We start from the raw sequence: 14,859 nt of genomic DNA, 5'->3' as shown, positions 1-14,859 counted from the left end.
TTGGTTAGGTGGCTCATTTGGGAATATGTACTACAGCAACAATAATACATGACTTAGCTAATCGGTTATTAATATATTAATACGTGTTCTATTATTTATTAAGACTACAGTGACTTCACCGATGTTTAGTACTTGTAGTACTTGTTTTTAGTTATTATTCCATGCCTGATCGAATACCAAAAATAATAAAATAACATAATTGATAATTATTGTATAATAATTAATAATATTAACAAAACTTGCAGTTGTAAACTTAAATTACTAATAACGTCACGCCAGTAAGTAAAAAATGCATATTTTATTCATAGGTAATATATTGTGTTATAATAAGGTATAATTATAGCCCTATATAATTATTTGGGTATAATGCGAATCTACGAAAAATACAAAAAATAAAAATACCTCAGCATGTCATTTATTTTAAAAAAGTCATTAGTTAAAATTTCCTATTAGAAACTTTTAAATACAATCATACAATTTAATTATAATATCCAAATGATCAATAATTTGTTTTTAAATAAAGTTTATATTTGCAGTATCAACAAAAAAAAAAAAAATATAGAAAAAATTATTATGTACCTACATTTTGTTGGTACATATATTATTATTAATTATTGTAATAATATGTTGACACAACCCCACTATTCCTAGTATACGTTCCATTTACTTCCAACTGCATGCAACATGATTTACACATTGTTGAGTATAGCGATTACGATTATTGAGTAGGGACAATTTATTGAGAAATTACCGCAGCTATGATTGTGTTTCGTATTTACCTATATGTGAAATTGTGAAACGTCACTAACGTGATTATTCTCTCCACATTATTTCCTTGGCTCATCGGTCCTTTAGACTTTTATAGTATTAACTATTATTATTATTATTAATATTATTATCATCATCATCATCATCATCATCATCAACCAAGAGTATGCTTTTTCTCGGATATTTTTTACCTTGGGTATTTTGTTCCGTTTTCCGGTTATCGTTTAAATTCAAAACAAAATATTATATTATGTACCTATTTTACAACAATAATAACATCGGTATACGTTGACGTAGCCTACCTGCGTATTGAGTCCAATGTATATAATTGGATTCCAACATATGCTCGACTTGGCGCACAAAGCCGGTATTATGCTGACGACCGGACTGATATGAACGTCGCCAAATGCAATCATGAGAGCTAGCACCGAGTACGGCATCCACGCTGTTAAAAACGCCAATATCATCACGGCCACCATAATGGCTACCCTGCATTCTGCTTTGGTCGCTTGTCCGATGATTTTTTCAGCAGCTCTCTGTTTAACGTGAAACGTTGTAATGTCACTGTCGCGGTGATGGCGCGCAAGAGGAGTTTTTTAAAAAAAAAATGTCACAGTTTTTATTTTCGTCTCTATTATACTATACTATCTCGTCCGGGCCGAAAGAAGCGTGCACGATGATATTTTAATTTATATATAACGAAACAACAACGTCAAAACGTCATTTTGGAATCAGATTTCATTCGATCGATTGATTTGACAATATTATTATATATATATTTCGACAGGGCCGAAAGAAGTGTGCACGATACAATTTTAATTTATTATAACAAAACAACAACATCAAAACGTTATTTTGGAATCTGATTCTTTTCGATTAAATTCAACGGAAATTACAGAAAACATTTAAGATATTTTTTACTTTTTAGGCATAATTATTATTATAACAATCAATAAAAGTGCATAATTCAGTACTCGTGTATAATTATTAATTTTTGTTCCGATTACAATATAGTTCTTCATCAAGAGCTGTAAAATTTTTGTTAATTTAACTATCGCGTTTACCGCACGAAGTACTTTTCTTCCCCCCATTTTAAGTTGACTTTGAACGCCATGTCAACCATAATATTGTAAACTAAACTTATTGCTACATAGGTATATATTGGCGTGTATCAGGTACGTGTAATAGCTGTATCCAGTAGGGGCTAACGGCCTTAAGTCCTTTCCGAAATTTCAAACGATATTTTTTGTATTAGTGTAATAATCCTACACGATAACATTAATTTTTTTTTCATTGAATATTAAAGCCCCTCCAATAGAAAAATCTTTGTACTGTTATTGGACCTGTACATATATTATGTAGAATTAGACCTAAGACCTATAATATTGGTATTACTGAAATTGTAAATAATGTATTAAGGCATCATGAAGGTTTATATTTTGTATACATTAATTTATAGTAGGTATGATTGTATTTTTTCCTCTTATAATAATTATTAGATGCATCGCGTTTAATTCCACGATTCAATAACTGACTTGACTCGGGGCATGCTTTTCACATGACTATAGGTATTCCTCGTTGTATCGGCAATTTAATTTGTGGAATTAAAAGAATCATATTCTCGGTATTTCTTTATACACGAGTACATGACTAATTAGATTGTTTTAGTGAATTTGAATAGTAGGTACAAAATGATTATGATCACACGGCGTTCTGGGTAGGCTATTTAGCTACATTTTTGTAATAGGTCTTTTTGCGAGTATTTCTTAATTGATTATAAATTATAATAATTCAGTGAGTACCGCTTAATCAGGCCATTTTGATTCTATTAACCAGTTAATTCTATTTAACCAATTAATTCTATAAACCAGTAATCACATTAAGCGGAACTCACTGTATAATATTATGTAGTGTATTATATTTAAGATAGAGAAAATTAACTTAATTTATACAATTATTAAATAACTTGGGAAAAATTCAAATTGAGTAAAATATGTTTATAATTAAAATTATAATATATGATTTATTATTTTAACATATAATTTTTATCAAAAATCTTAATATTTTACCTTTCTAACTGTAACGACGAGGCTCACATACGAATAGATAATCACTGTAACTGGTAGAAATAGTCCAAAAACAAATATGTAGATAACATAATTGCTATGCTCACCGCTTTCCCAGTCTATTGAACAGCTAGAAAATATTGTTTAACTTTACTAAAACGACAAGTGACAGACTAGACTCCGTGATTAACAGGTAAACAATCATTGTCTAAAAATTATTACCGGTTATCATAATTTATTTTACATAAGTTATAGTTATTGAAAAAAAAATGTTTAATAAAAATTTGTTTTTAAATGACACCATACATTATTAGTATCATAAAATAAAAATGTTTAATATTTTAAAAACTATATTTTATATATTATGTTGAGTGTTATTTGTTAAAAAAATTATTCTGTATATAATATAAGTTAAGCAAATAATTGTTAATTTAAATAATATAATATCATGATTTGTATGCATAATGATGAAAATAAACGATAATAGTAACTATACCAATACGGAAAACTTATCCATAAGGAATAGAAAACCTTCTCTGGATAACTAATATCGTAACAAGGTTCCCCCGACCACGTTACACTACATTAATGTAACTAGAATTTAAAATAATACTATTGAGTAAATTACATAGAATGCAATTGTATCATTTTTTATACTCTTCAACAATAATAATTTAGGTATACTATTTTATTCGTAATAAGTAGAAAATATTTAAATTCCTATTATGACTGACTTTTGAAAGGATATTTTACTGTGTTGAAATATTGTTCTAAATAAATTTCTCTCAGTGAATAAAAAATATGATTTCGCGATCAATTGCCAACCATCGAATTAATACACAGTACTTACCTACTATTTACTATATATTTATAAAAGTAAAATATTTTAATAATGTTGTTTCTTGCCAGTAGAAATTACGTTGGCGAGAAGAGAATCAAAATTAGAATTACTATATAAATTTATATTTGAATACTAATGTATTTTTAGGAACTTGTGTCTGAAAAAATGAAACATATGTATTTTGGTAATTTTGTTAAATTGTCTATAATATGTTACAATAATATATCAGCATAGATTAATGTCATTACTATATATAGTTATTCGTATAATACTCATATTAGAATTTAATGGGTTTCAAAATGTAGTAATCGTCGTCGCTTTTCTGTAAATATTCTTTTTTCAAGAGTTACGTCATTGTCAGGTTCAGTATTACCTGATGTTTGCAGATTCGTTGACGTAACGATTCCATCCGAACAACGGAGGTCCTGTTACAGCAAACGCATATATCCATATTCCAGCTATTGCGTATAGTGCAGTTTCCTTGGTCAATCTGCTGCTGCTGAACGGATAGCGTATCATTAAATACCGATCGTATGCCAACACCGTTAAGGTCGTTATTGACGCAATTCCTGGTAAAAAAAATTTTTAAATAAATACACTGCAATTATTGGAAAAGTTGTAAGTGAATAGAACTCAAACAACTATTACAATAATAATAAAAAAAATTACCAATATTATACAATTGTTGTTTTTACGATATTATAAGTATAAAAACAAAATACGTTGGTCAAATGTATAATTCAACAGCTATAGGTTTTCCATCAAATGGAAGTATTAATATTTTTTAGTTCGTGTATTTATTATATCTGAATATTATAATAGATAATACATAGTGTATAGACTCTATAGTATTGACTTATAAGTTAGTATACATTTAAAATGTATTAAACCATGCAATGGATATATTATTTGTAAATTCTTAATTAGTATGGGTCAGATCTTATAAGAGTGATTTTATCAATATTTAGTTTATTGATTCTATTATTTGATGTAATTATAATTTTTAGTTGATATTTAATTGTATTATTATTTATGACATCATTAATATCGATCAATTAGTGTTTTTAGTAAAGATTTTTGTTGTTTTCCACTTTCCCTTAGTACTGCATGTAATTTAAAACGTGTACTTACTTATTATAATATGTAATAAATGTTGACGAAAGTAATAATATTATTTGATATGCTCGTAACACGATTAAAAGATAGAATTATCTGTTCGAAGGATTTTATTCTACCGACTTGAAATACCATATTATTAAAGGATACTTGATAAATAATTCTAATATTTTTTAGTATGCTTTCAAAGTAACAAATAAACTAGTTAAGATCAGACAAACATTATAAGTTTAAGGTAAATTTATTCTGTACTCCATTTGTTATAATATTCATTTAATTATTATAATTAGATTTTTGTTTGTAAATATATTCTACTTATATATTAGTGTTAATTCAATTTGATTTATACAAGTTACACTAACTATACTAAAAACATTAATAACATTTTGTTCAAGAAATTCGAATTTTAAGAGACCTATATTACTTTATATCAGTGCAATTGTTAATAAATAAATAATTTGCTTTTATTTTACAGGAAGTTTTAAAACATTTACATAAATAAATCATTATTTATACTACGTAGGTATTCATTTTTAGTTGAAAATTTCATAAAAATATCATTTATCCCTGTACTACTTATAAACAACATATGTAATAAAGTTCATATTTTTCAGGTAGATATAAATAATACATATTTGCACATAAACTTTAAATTTTATTACGGAAATCGCATAAATAAAATCTAGAGGAGCGTGAAAAGCTAAGGAACTTAAATCTCAACTAAAACGTAAAGAAAATATTATAAGGCCAATGGTGTAAATCACGTAAGTACAGGCGTACAGCTTGTTGATTGTTGCTATGCAGAACCCCATTTAACGAATTCGGGATTAAGTACATAAATTAATATGTGGATTTCCAGATGCCATTCACCACGTTATATCGTTATGACTAGTGGAAAATGTTGACATTAGTTAAAAAAATATTTTATCTAATATATAAAAATCTCGTGTCACGGTGTAGTGGTCACACTCCTCCGTAACAACTCGACCGATTATCATGCATTTTTTTTGTATATTTGGTACGTATGAGAATAGGTCGTAAAGTATTTTTAACCCTCCTACCCTCACCCAGGGAGGCGCTCGAACGGGGATTTTGAGATTTACGGTGGAAATTTGTGTTTATAAATGGTTTCTATTGGTATAGGAGAAATAATTAGAAGAAATTAGTATTTATTTATTATTGGTTGCCATTGGTTATTTGAGTAGATCAGGTACAAGCTTGCATAAAATCGAATTTTCGAACCTAACCAAGGTGGATGAGTTGCCTTTTTCCCGCGATCCGACGAGTCGGATTCCCTACCAGGAAGGCTGAGTTGCACTTACTGCAGCGAGTTACACCCAAAATGAGTTAAATAGTCATCATTTTTTTTAGAGTTGTCATTTTTTACGGGCAACAAAGTGCACGGGATTAGCTAGGTTTCCTATAAAATATAAATAGGTACTTAATATTATTGAAACACATACACCATTATTTTATTAATATTGTTAATTAATTTCCAATACTGTGACAATTCGAGTTAGCCACTTCACTCATAATAATATATAATGTACCTATCCCAAGTTATTACATTTATACAGGTTTTTTTAAACAGATAAAAAAGTAGGTAGGTAATGCATTTATATATTTTTTTATTACGATTTTATAACTAATTTATGTACTCATGTTGTTATGTTTGATAACATATAGTATATAAATAGTCTATGAGTAAATTATAATGTTACTCATATAATTTATAGACTTACGTACAATTTTTTTTATAGTTTTAGAGTATTTTTAAGTATTTTTAAGTTTTTGGTTTTAGCAATGAATGTATTGATTTTACAATGATGTGTGGTTTGTTTTGTGTGTATACATGATAAATAGTAGAAAAAATGCTTCAATCTTCAAATTTTAGGGTAAATTCTGGTAGGAAATTTGGATCTAGTAGTTACTTTTGAGAAGCCAAAATTAAAAATACCCATGATTTTTAAGTATTTACGAAAAAAAAAAAATAATTGTACACTTGAAATGTTCACATAATTTTTATATTATCATTTTTTATATATTGCAAAACTTTTAAAATATATTGACTCTTACTGAGCTGTTTATAGGTATTTGACATTTTTTTTATAAATATTGATAAACAAAAAAAATTCATTTAATTTTGTCAAATAGTTTGAAAGTATAATAATTGATTCTACATAAGTTTGTATTATAGAAAATTAAAAATATTTATAATACCTAAACAGGCACGATTTATTTTTATAAGCATTTGAAGTTCAAATTATGACAAAATTAGTCAAAATCAAAAATTTAAAAATGTATAAACTTGATTATCTTTTATAGACATTTGAACGAAATTCGATATTTAAATGAAGAATAATGATTTAATTATTTTGTTGTGTTCAAAAATATTTTGCGTAGGAATTTAAAACTTTTACGTATATAATATATATATTATTATATTTTATATACACACAATGCCATTTTAAAAATATTTAGGCTCATTTTATGCTATTTTTTATTTGTAGTTATTAGGGGACGGAGTGGCCGAGCGGACTAAGGCGTCGGTTGCGACGCGCACCGTCGCCGGTTCGAACGTCTGTGGCACTTATCTTCGGGCAGTCACAGGGTCACACGTGTTTAAGGCCTACAGTGCCCTCCCCCACAGTTAAAAACCACTCAATGGCCTAATAAATTGGCGCAGGTTAACTAATGAAAAATAAATTTATTGTACTATATTAATAATAGCAATATAAATTACTATAATTATTATTAAGGGGCCCAGTGCCAGTTTTTTTAAATTGTCCGCAATTCTATAAAATTATGAAAATTATATTTTATATTTTAGTTCCCATCTTAATTATAATACTTTTCCACTAGTCTACAAGCCGATACCTATTTAGGGGGGGGGGGGGGGTTGATAGGGTATATTATATCGAAAAAAATTACTTCACAGGAAAAATTCTCAGTCCTTGTAGAATCGTCGGATTTTGATGACTATTTTTTTTATCTGAAAGAAGAAGACTTCCTACATGCTACAACTGTGAACTTCGATTTTTTATTTTATTTTATTTCAAATAATAGTATAATATAATTTATGAAAAACGCTTAAAATTGTATTATTTTTAAAGACATATTATAAAGTTTGAGATTAAAATATTGAAAAACGGAGTTCGATGCGCCCTGTAGAATACTACCCTCTATAAGTTAAAGAAAAATTATCAAATTAGGTTTATTTTACAGAATAGGATCATTATTCCCGTAGAGCGTATTTTTGTATACAAAATTACATTGGCACCGGGCGCCTTAATAGCAATATATTTATACTATAATAGGATGACAGACGGTCTCCATTCAAAATTGTCTTGTCTTTCATATGCAATGTTTTATCATTGAATTCAAAATCTAATGACGAGTTACACTCGACTCCTACTGTACAGCAGAGTGGTTATCTCCTACTTTCCCCTTTTTTATTCTCACATTTGTTATGCATACACTTAACACCCAAGTATTTTCACTTCAACAGTACCCAGTTGATTCGGAAACTAAAATATGGTCTCAAAGACTCTCGTAAATAGTTTATTGTTTACCCCTTATACAACTGGAAAATACTTGTTAGACTTAAAAGGAATTTGGTGTGCATGCGGCATTTTGCAAAAATAATTGCCTGTCAAATTATTGTTACCTAGCAATTTATTTTTAAACATGAGGCTTTGTTTACATAAAAAAATGTATTTTAGACAGTCAATTTTAATCACTGAGAGAAATGTAGAACATGTTTGAGATTTTGAAAAAAATTAACCTGAATAATTTAATGTAAGTGTATATAGGTCTAAATATATTGTATAACATTGCATTTTTAATTGACACCTGCAGTATTACCAATTTGAAGCAAAATAATATTTTTTTCGTATATACATATATATATTTCAAATAGTACTAATAGTCAATTATTTACAAACACTCGAGTTTGAAGAAGAGTGGGATTGAGGTAGCTGAAGAATTCCTTCGTTATTGCGTTGCACAATAGTCAATATATGTATACTGTACGTTTATATACGTATTAGAGTAGGTACTAGACAACAGCATTTAGGTTAAAATAACAGTACACAGTATACTTGTGTGAATTTCCTATGCAATCACACCTGCCAAATTTGTACCAAGTTTATACTTTAATGTACACTTACTGTTTCGTATCGTTGGTTTACGACGGAATCGAGTTCATATCATACTTATGAAAAATAAACACATTTGACAGCAGTAATTCATGAGAGGTGTATTTATTTAAATTTCTATTGGTAAAAACCTTATAATAAAAGTGCACTGACATCGTGTGATGTCTTACGCCAAATATATAAAAACTTTCGAGTTGTCAAAAGTCGAAACGTTTTTACTTTTTATTGTCCCTCACTGTTTTGACATTTCCATGCACAAAAGTTTTTCCATAGTGCACAAATTACATATGGTTTATGAAAACAAACGTCTCACTTACGATGTTCAAAAATAAAATTACTTCGTAGGGTGCACAGACTACAGTGACATCATCACCAAACATTTTTATTTCATTTTAGATTCTGAGTGGAACGATCGAACGATGAATGTATTGATTTTACAATGATGTGTGTTTTTTTATTTTTTCTTATTTAAAATTGCCAATAGTTTTCAAAAGTCCCAGGAAAAACAATATAAATTTAAGAAAAAACGGGAATTTTTACGCAAAATAGGTTTTCCACAAAATCGATATTGGTTTTTGTTGTAACTCTAAAACAATTGAACGTATATACATGCAATTTTCACTAGTCGTTTATATTTGTATTTTCTATACACTACTATACCTACTATATTGTTACAAGAACATTTGAAAAATCATTAGTCACAGTTTTCATTTATACGCATTTAAAGTTCAAATCTTGACAAAATACGGAAAAATCACGAAAATTAGCAAATTATTTAGAGTTGAGAATTCGTAAAAATTTTTCCTTTAATTCTAAGATTTGAAAATGTAATACAAGATTCCTCATAAGTTTGTCTACCTTTATCAAAAAAAAAAATGTCTACAAGCAAATCAAATTAAATTTTTACGAGCGTTTGAAATTCATATTTTTACAATATTGGATATATACTCGATTTCTCATGTAGCGGTTTTGTTATTTTATTGTTATTCAAAAACAAATAACTGTAGATACATGAAAATTTTACTAAATGTTTATATTAGCATTTTCTATCCACCATAACATTTTAAAAATATTTTGACTCTATTCGGGCTGTTTACGGACATAGTAAGTTTTCAATTTTTTTAGTTTTTTTTTCCATATTTGTTGGGTAAAAAATTGTGATAATTTAATGCAAGGCTCCTAATATATTGTTACAATAGCAATTGAAAAAATATTAAAAATACATAGGCACAATATTTTTTTATAAGCATTTAAAGTTCAAATTTTGACAAAATGTATTAAATTTAAATTTTAACAATTATTTTGTAGTTAAAATTTTTTTAAAATGTTCAACTTTTATAGTTAAGGATTTAAAATTTAAAACAGGGTTCCACTTAAATAGGTAAATATATAAATTACTTTATTCACAATAATATCATCAAATATACTTAGTAATATTATAGGCTGACTGACCGTTTTCGCTCAGAATCGTTTTTTTTTATACAATGATATGAATTCAATTTTAACACCATCCATTACAGTGACCCACTTGTAACCTACTGAACAGCAGAGTGACATCCCCTTACCCACTTTTTTTATAGATATATTTTTTATTTTTTATAGCAATACTAAAATGTTATCTTTGATTTTTGTACATTTCAAATAAACACATTATTTTCCAATTGGATGTCTTGTGGAGTTTAATTTATAACTTTTGATGTAAGAATTTGGTAGTTTAGACACCACCAAAAACTACCCACGACCAAAGGGGAACACTTTGGTCATGACCTATGAGCCGCACCGCGTGTGACCCGAGGGCCTCATAGGTTTTACACGCATTAAAAAATGAATTTTAAAGATTTATTTAAAAAGGGAAGAAGGTTGTTTTAATTGAGAATAAAAAATAAGTTAGGTAATCATGTAATTATATTTTATATGATTAGTATAGATAAAAATAATAATAACCAATTTGGTATATGCCAATGCATATAATAAAAATAATCATAATAATGAGTTTGGCACATGGCAATGCATATAAATTTGTGGAATTGTCATTTTTTCCGGCCCACGGGAGGTGACACACCATATCGTTTATGATTTGCCCTCACAGGGTTACCAGGAAAAATCATGCGTGAGAGTGGAAAATGTAGGGACCTGCGTCTTGCGACGCCTCAACAATATACGTGCTTGTGTAGGGGGGGGGGCAGGGTTAAAGACAAAATAAATATGTTACAACGACCGACGGTTTGTTCTGTGCCTTGAATGGAGACTCCATGCCTGGTCTGCTTGGCCACCAGCGGCCCATCGTTGGAGCTTAGCCCATCATGGCGGTGTTTTCACGTACAAAGACCCAGGTTCAAAACGACGGCGTTCGTGGTCAATTGGTCACGAGGTTTTTTCCGTCGATGGTCTCGGAGACGTGACGTGTGGACAGGTCATCGGTTGTAGAAATGGAAAGACGTGTAGACAGGTCGCCAGTTGCAAAAAGAGAGATTCGGCCACGGAGCTTTGTATTCGTCGAATTAGTGGGGCAGGTCAGTGTCGGGTGTTTTAGAATAATTTATTTACTACATTTTTGGAGACAGGTTGTTCTGCCGGTGTTATGATGCCGGGCGCGACCGAGGCGTTGACGGCATCGGCAGCCTTGGGCAACGACGTGTGGACACTGAACACTGCAGGTTGTTGGGGTCGGGGGATATGTTACATAATACTGCGATCATTTACGCATTAGCGTGCAATACTATTGGTTATTAATGACTATTGCGCGAGAGTGGGTACGCGCAACCGTGGATTGTAACCACTAAGGTACGCTCGGGGACTGTTTCTATTAAAATAATGTGCCAAAAAATGCTGTGATGTTACAATGTGTTCAGTGAATGCAAACTATTTTTTTGTTGGTATTTCGAAAATGTTGAAATAAGTTATGGAGGGTTGCATTATCGTAAATAATTAATTTATGACAAATTAGTAATTATCATTGATATTATCACCCGATTCCGTGTTAAAATGGCACAGTATTTAAAAGAGCAATATTTATTCTGACTCTTAACTGACTTAAACGAATTGTGAGTGCTATAATACCTATACAGATTATTGCAAATGACCAAGTGAAGCCTCTAGTTTGTATGATATGATTTGACAGTATTAACAACTAAACAATTATTGTGTTATTAGTGTTATCTTCGGAATACAGTTGTATACTGCTGCAACATTTCTGCAAGGAATGGGCGGGGTTGGGGTGTTGAGCACTATCGTCAGTCGTTTTGAGTCATTCAACTCGATTCGTTAAGTAAAATCCTTTTAATTGGATCGTTAGTTCAATATGTGTATATAATATATACTTATACATTATGAACATATTTTATTAAACTTTATTTGAGACGAGAATTAACGAGAATTTGATGTCAATAACGAGGAACTAGAATTGTTATAAGATTAAAAATTACAAAAACAGGAAAGGGGATGAGTAGCATTACGTCTGATAGGAATATTATTAATCTGAAGCATAAGAACAACGATTTATGTTTATAAATACCTAGATAGTTAAGTCTATATAGTATTATCCAGCTATAATATACAATATGCTTTTAGCGTAGATGTTTGTTCTTTCACATTAAAGTGTTGATAGTTGAGGTTTTATTTGAATTTTTTTACCCAACATATCTATTTGATAGTCCACCCCATACCATTAAACGATAAGGAACTTCTCCAGTGCAGTGGCAATGTATTACATATATTTCTTTTATCTTCAGGAAAAATGTAATATGTGCATTGCGCACACATAAAGTAAAAAAAAAAAATGTAAAAAATTGCAAACAATTAAATAGTGGCAGTATTGCAGATTGAATAAAATGTATTGACAACATAAAATTACTTATTTATTTTGGCATTGATCGGACAAAAATCGCGGGGCCATACTCACAAAACAGTTTTAAAATGTTCTGAACGCCACATCATACCTATAGGTACCTATATTGGACATTGAATATAATTTCCATTGAAAGAAACAATAATTGTTATTGTCCACAACGATGTACTGTAATGATATTATACACATTATGACATATTATCATTATTTTATTAGATTATATTCAGATTTAAGAAAATAAATTAAATAGGTACAATCATCAGCTGCATAAATACAAATTATCAATAGGTACATTATCCTAAAATTATAATGACACACGATTTTGAGCGAAAACGGTCAATCAGCCTATGATATTACTAAGTATATTTGATGATATTATTGTGAATAAAGTAATTTATATGTAACCTATTTACGTGGAACCTTGTTTTAAATTTTCAATCCTTAGCTATAAAAGTTGAACATTTTAACTACAAAATTGAAAATAGTTATTAAATTTTATCAAAATTCGAACTTTTGAATTTCAAACGCTCATAAAAATGTAATTTGACTTTCTTGTAGACATTTCAACTAGATTCACTTTCCCATCGAACAAGATACTGTTAAAGAAAACCGAAGCAGTTTTACTACCCCAAACCGTGATGAAAAATACAAGAAAAAATTTAAAAAAACACACATTATTGTAAAATCATTACATTCATCGCTCCACTCAGAATCTAAAAAAAAATTTCAAGCTTACAGCCCTAGGTATAATAATTATTAAAAACAATGTGATGTTAATTACCAAATAATGCCATAAAAAATCCATAGATAACACATATAGTTTGACCGAAAATCCAGCCTTTGGTAATGGCAGCGGCCAAGGTAACTGGGTTTCCCAGTACAGACACTGCTAAGTCGGACGTTGCTAAGTTGAATATTATCACGTTTTGAGGGGTCCATAGCTAAATAAAAAATAATTTTAAAATTAATCGAGTGTTGATAATAATGTACCTAATAAATAATAGAGTATTTTTAGTTAATAACTTAAAATGTATACAATATGCATTATACATGTTATACTAAGCTTTTGGCATTGTATTTTATAGGTTCAACTATTCAAAAGGTATAAAATCATTTTTATGGCACGATGTTACGATATATTAAAGAAGGCGTGACGTGGTTGATGCTGAAATCCACGAGTGGACACCTATCCGAGAAGAAGCTTAAATGGACTCAGTTAAAAACCAATCATGTTTGGTAACTGCAGGTGTACCTATCACACACATCATGCTATATTTATATGATTTTGAAGATAAAATATCGTTAAATATTCAATTAAAGTGTTCGTACTAACTACTTCGTTTGTTTTAAAATACACAATAAAGAAAATTATAAACTATCATCAAAACATTTAATATCAAACTACAATTTAATACAAAGTGGTAGATAACTGAAACTTAATTATAATAATTATAGGGTTGTGAAGAGGTACAGCAAATCTAAGGAACGCTGCCTCGAATAACTAAAGTATTAAGTATATTATTTGTGCATAAAATATATTGTATACGTAGTTTAATATCATTATATAATGTCAATACCATGGTTTTTTTTAATCGGGTGCTTTTTGACTAATTGCATTATTTACCCTTGTATCCCTAATCATAATGAAAATGACACAGGTGTTGAAAATAAATCCAACTATTCCGATAATACTCAGTACGATGGCAGCACCTAGGTAGATGGCATCTGAAATGTGCTGTGGCTGAGCGTATTCTCCGTTCATAAGGACACATCATAAGACCACATTGAATGTTTGACATCAACGTATTTGGTTTACAACAATGCCTAAAAAAATAAGTATAAAATATTTTAGTTACAGTAGTTGACTATTGTGAAATAGTCTACAATAAATAAATGCGTATCTTTCTATACATTTATTGCTGTCCGTTAGTCTCGCTAAAACTCAAAAAAACGGCTCGACAGATTTGAATAATTTATTTTTGTTCTGTTCGTAACATTGTCAAGGCAAGGTTTGTATGAAATTACTTTTTTGAAAAATCTACAGAATAAGTCGAAAAATTGTAA

At 29.3% G+C, this 14,859-nt stretch overlaps 1 protein-coding gene across 2 annotated transcripts in view; it reads right to left on the bottom strand.

The window, feature by feature from the left end:
• LOC132949290 (pinopsin-like) overlaps positions 1–14,859 on the bottom strand; it is a 72,365-nt gene that overhangs the window by 7,483 nt on the left and 50,023 nt on the right. Inside the window, exons 2-6 of one of the 2 annotated variants that reach the window (XM_061020103.1) lie at positions 14,420–14,619; positions 13,577–13,736; positions 4,049–4,244; positions 2,838–2,964; positions 1,071–1,304 (exon numbers count right to left, since the gene is read on the bottom strand). In XM_061020103.1, coding sequence (XP_060876086.1) covers positions 1,071–1,304; positions 2,838–2,964; positions 4,049–4,244; positions 13,577–13,736; positions 14,420–14,557 — 855 coding nt within the window. In that variant the 5' untranslated portion in view covers positions 14,558–14,619. Of the gene's footprint in view, positions 1–1,070; positions 1,305–2,837; positions 2,965–4,048; positions 4,245–13,576; positions 13,737–14,372; positions 14,620–14,859 lie in introns of those variants that run through there. The other variant, XM_061020104.1, reaches the window with a different exon arrangement.

Source organism: Metopolophium dirhodum, chromosome 7 (genome assembly GCF_019925205.1).
Source record: "Metopolophium dirhodum isolate CAU chromosome 7, ASM1992520v1, whole genome shotgun sequence".
NCBI classification, from domain to species: domain Eukaryota; kingdom Metazoa; phylum Arthropoda; class Insecta; order Hemiptera; family Aphididae; genus Metopolophium; species Metopolophium dirhodum.
Note: the sequence above shows the minus strand (reverse complement) of the source record. Positions and strands in the feature narration are given on the sequence as shown.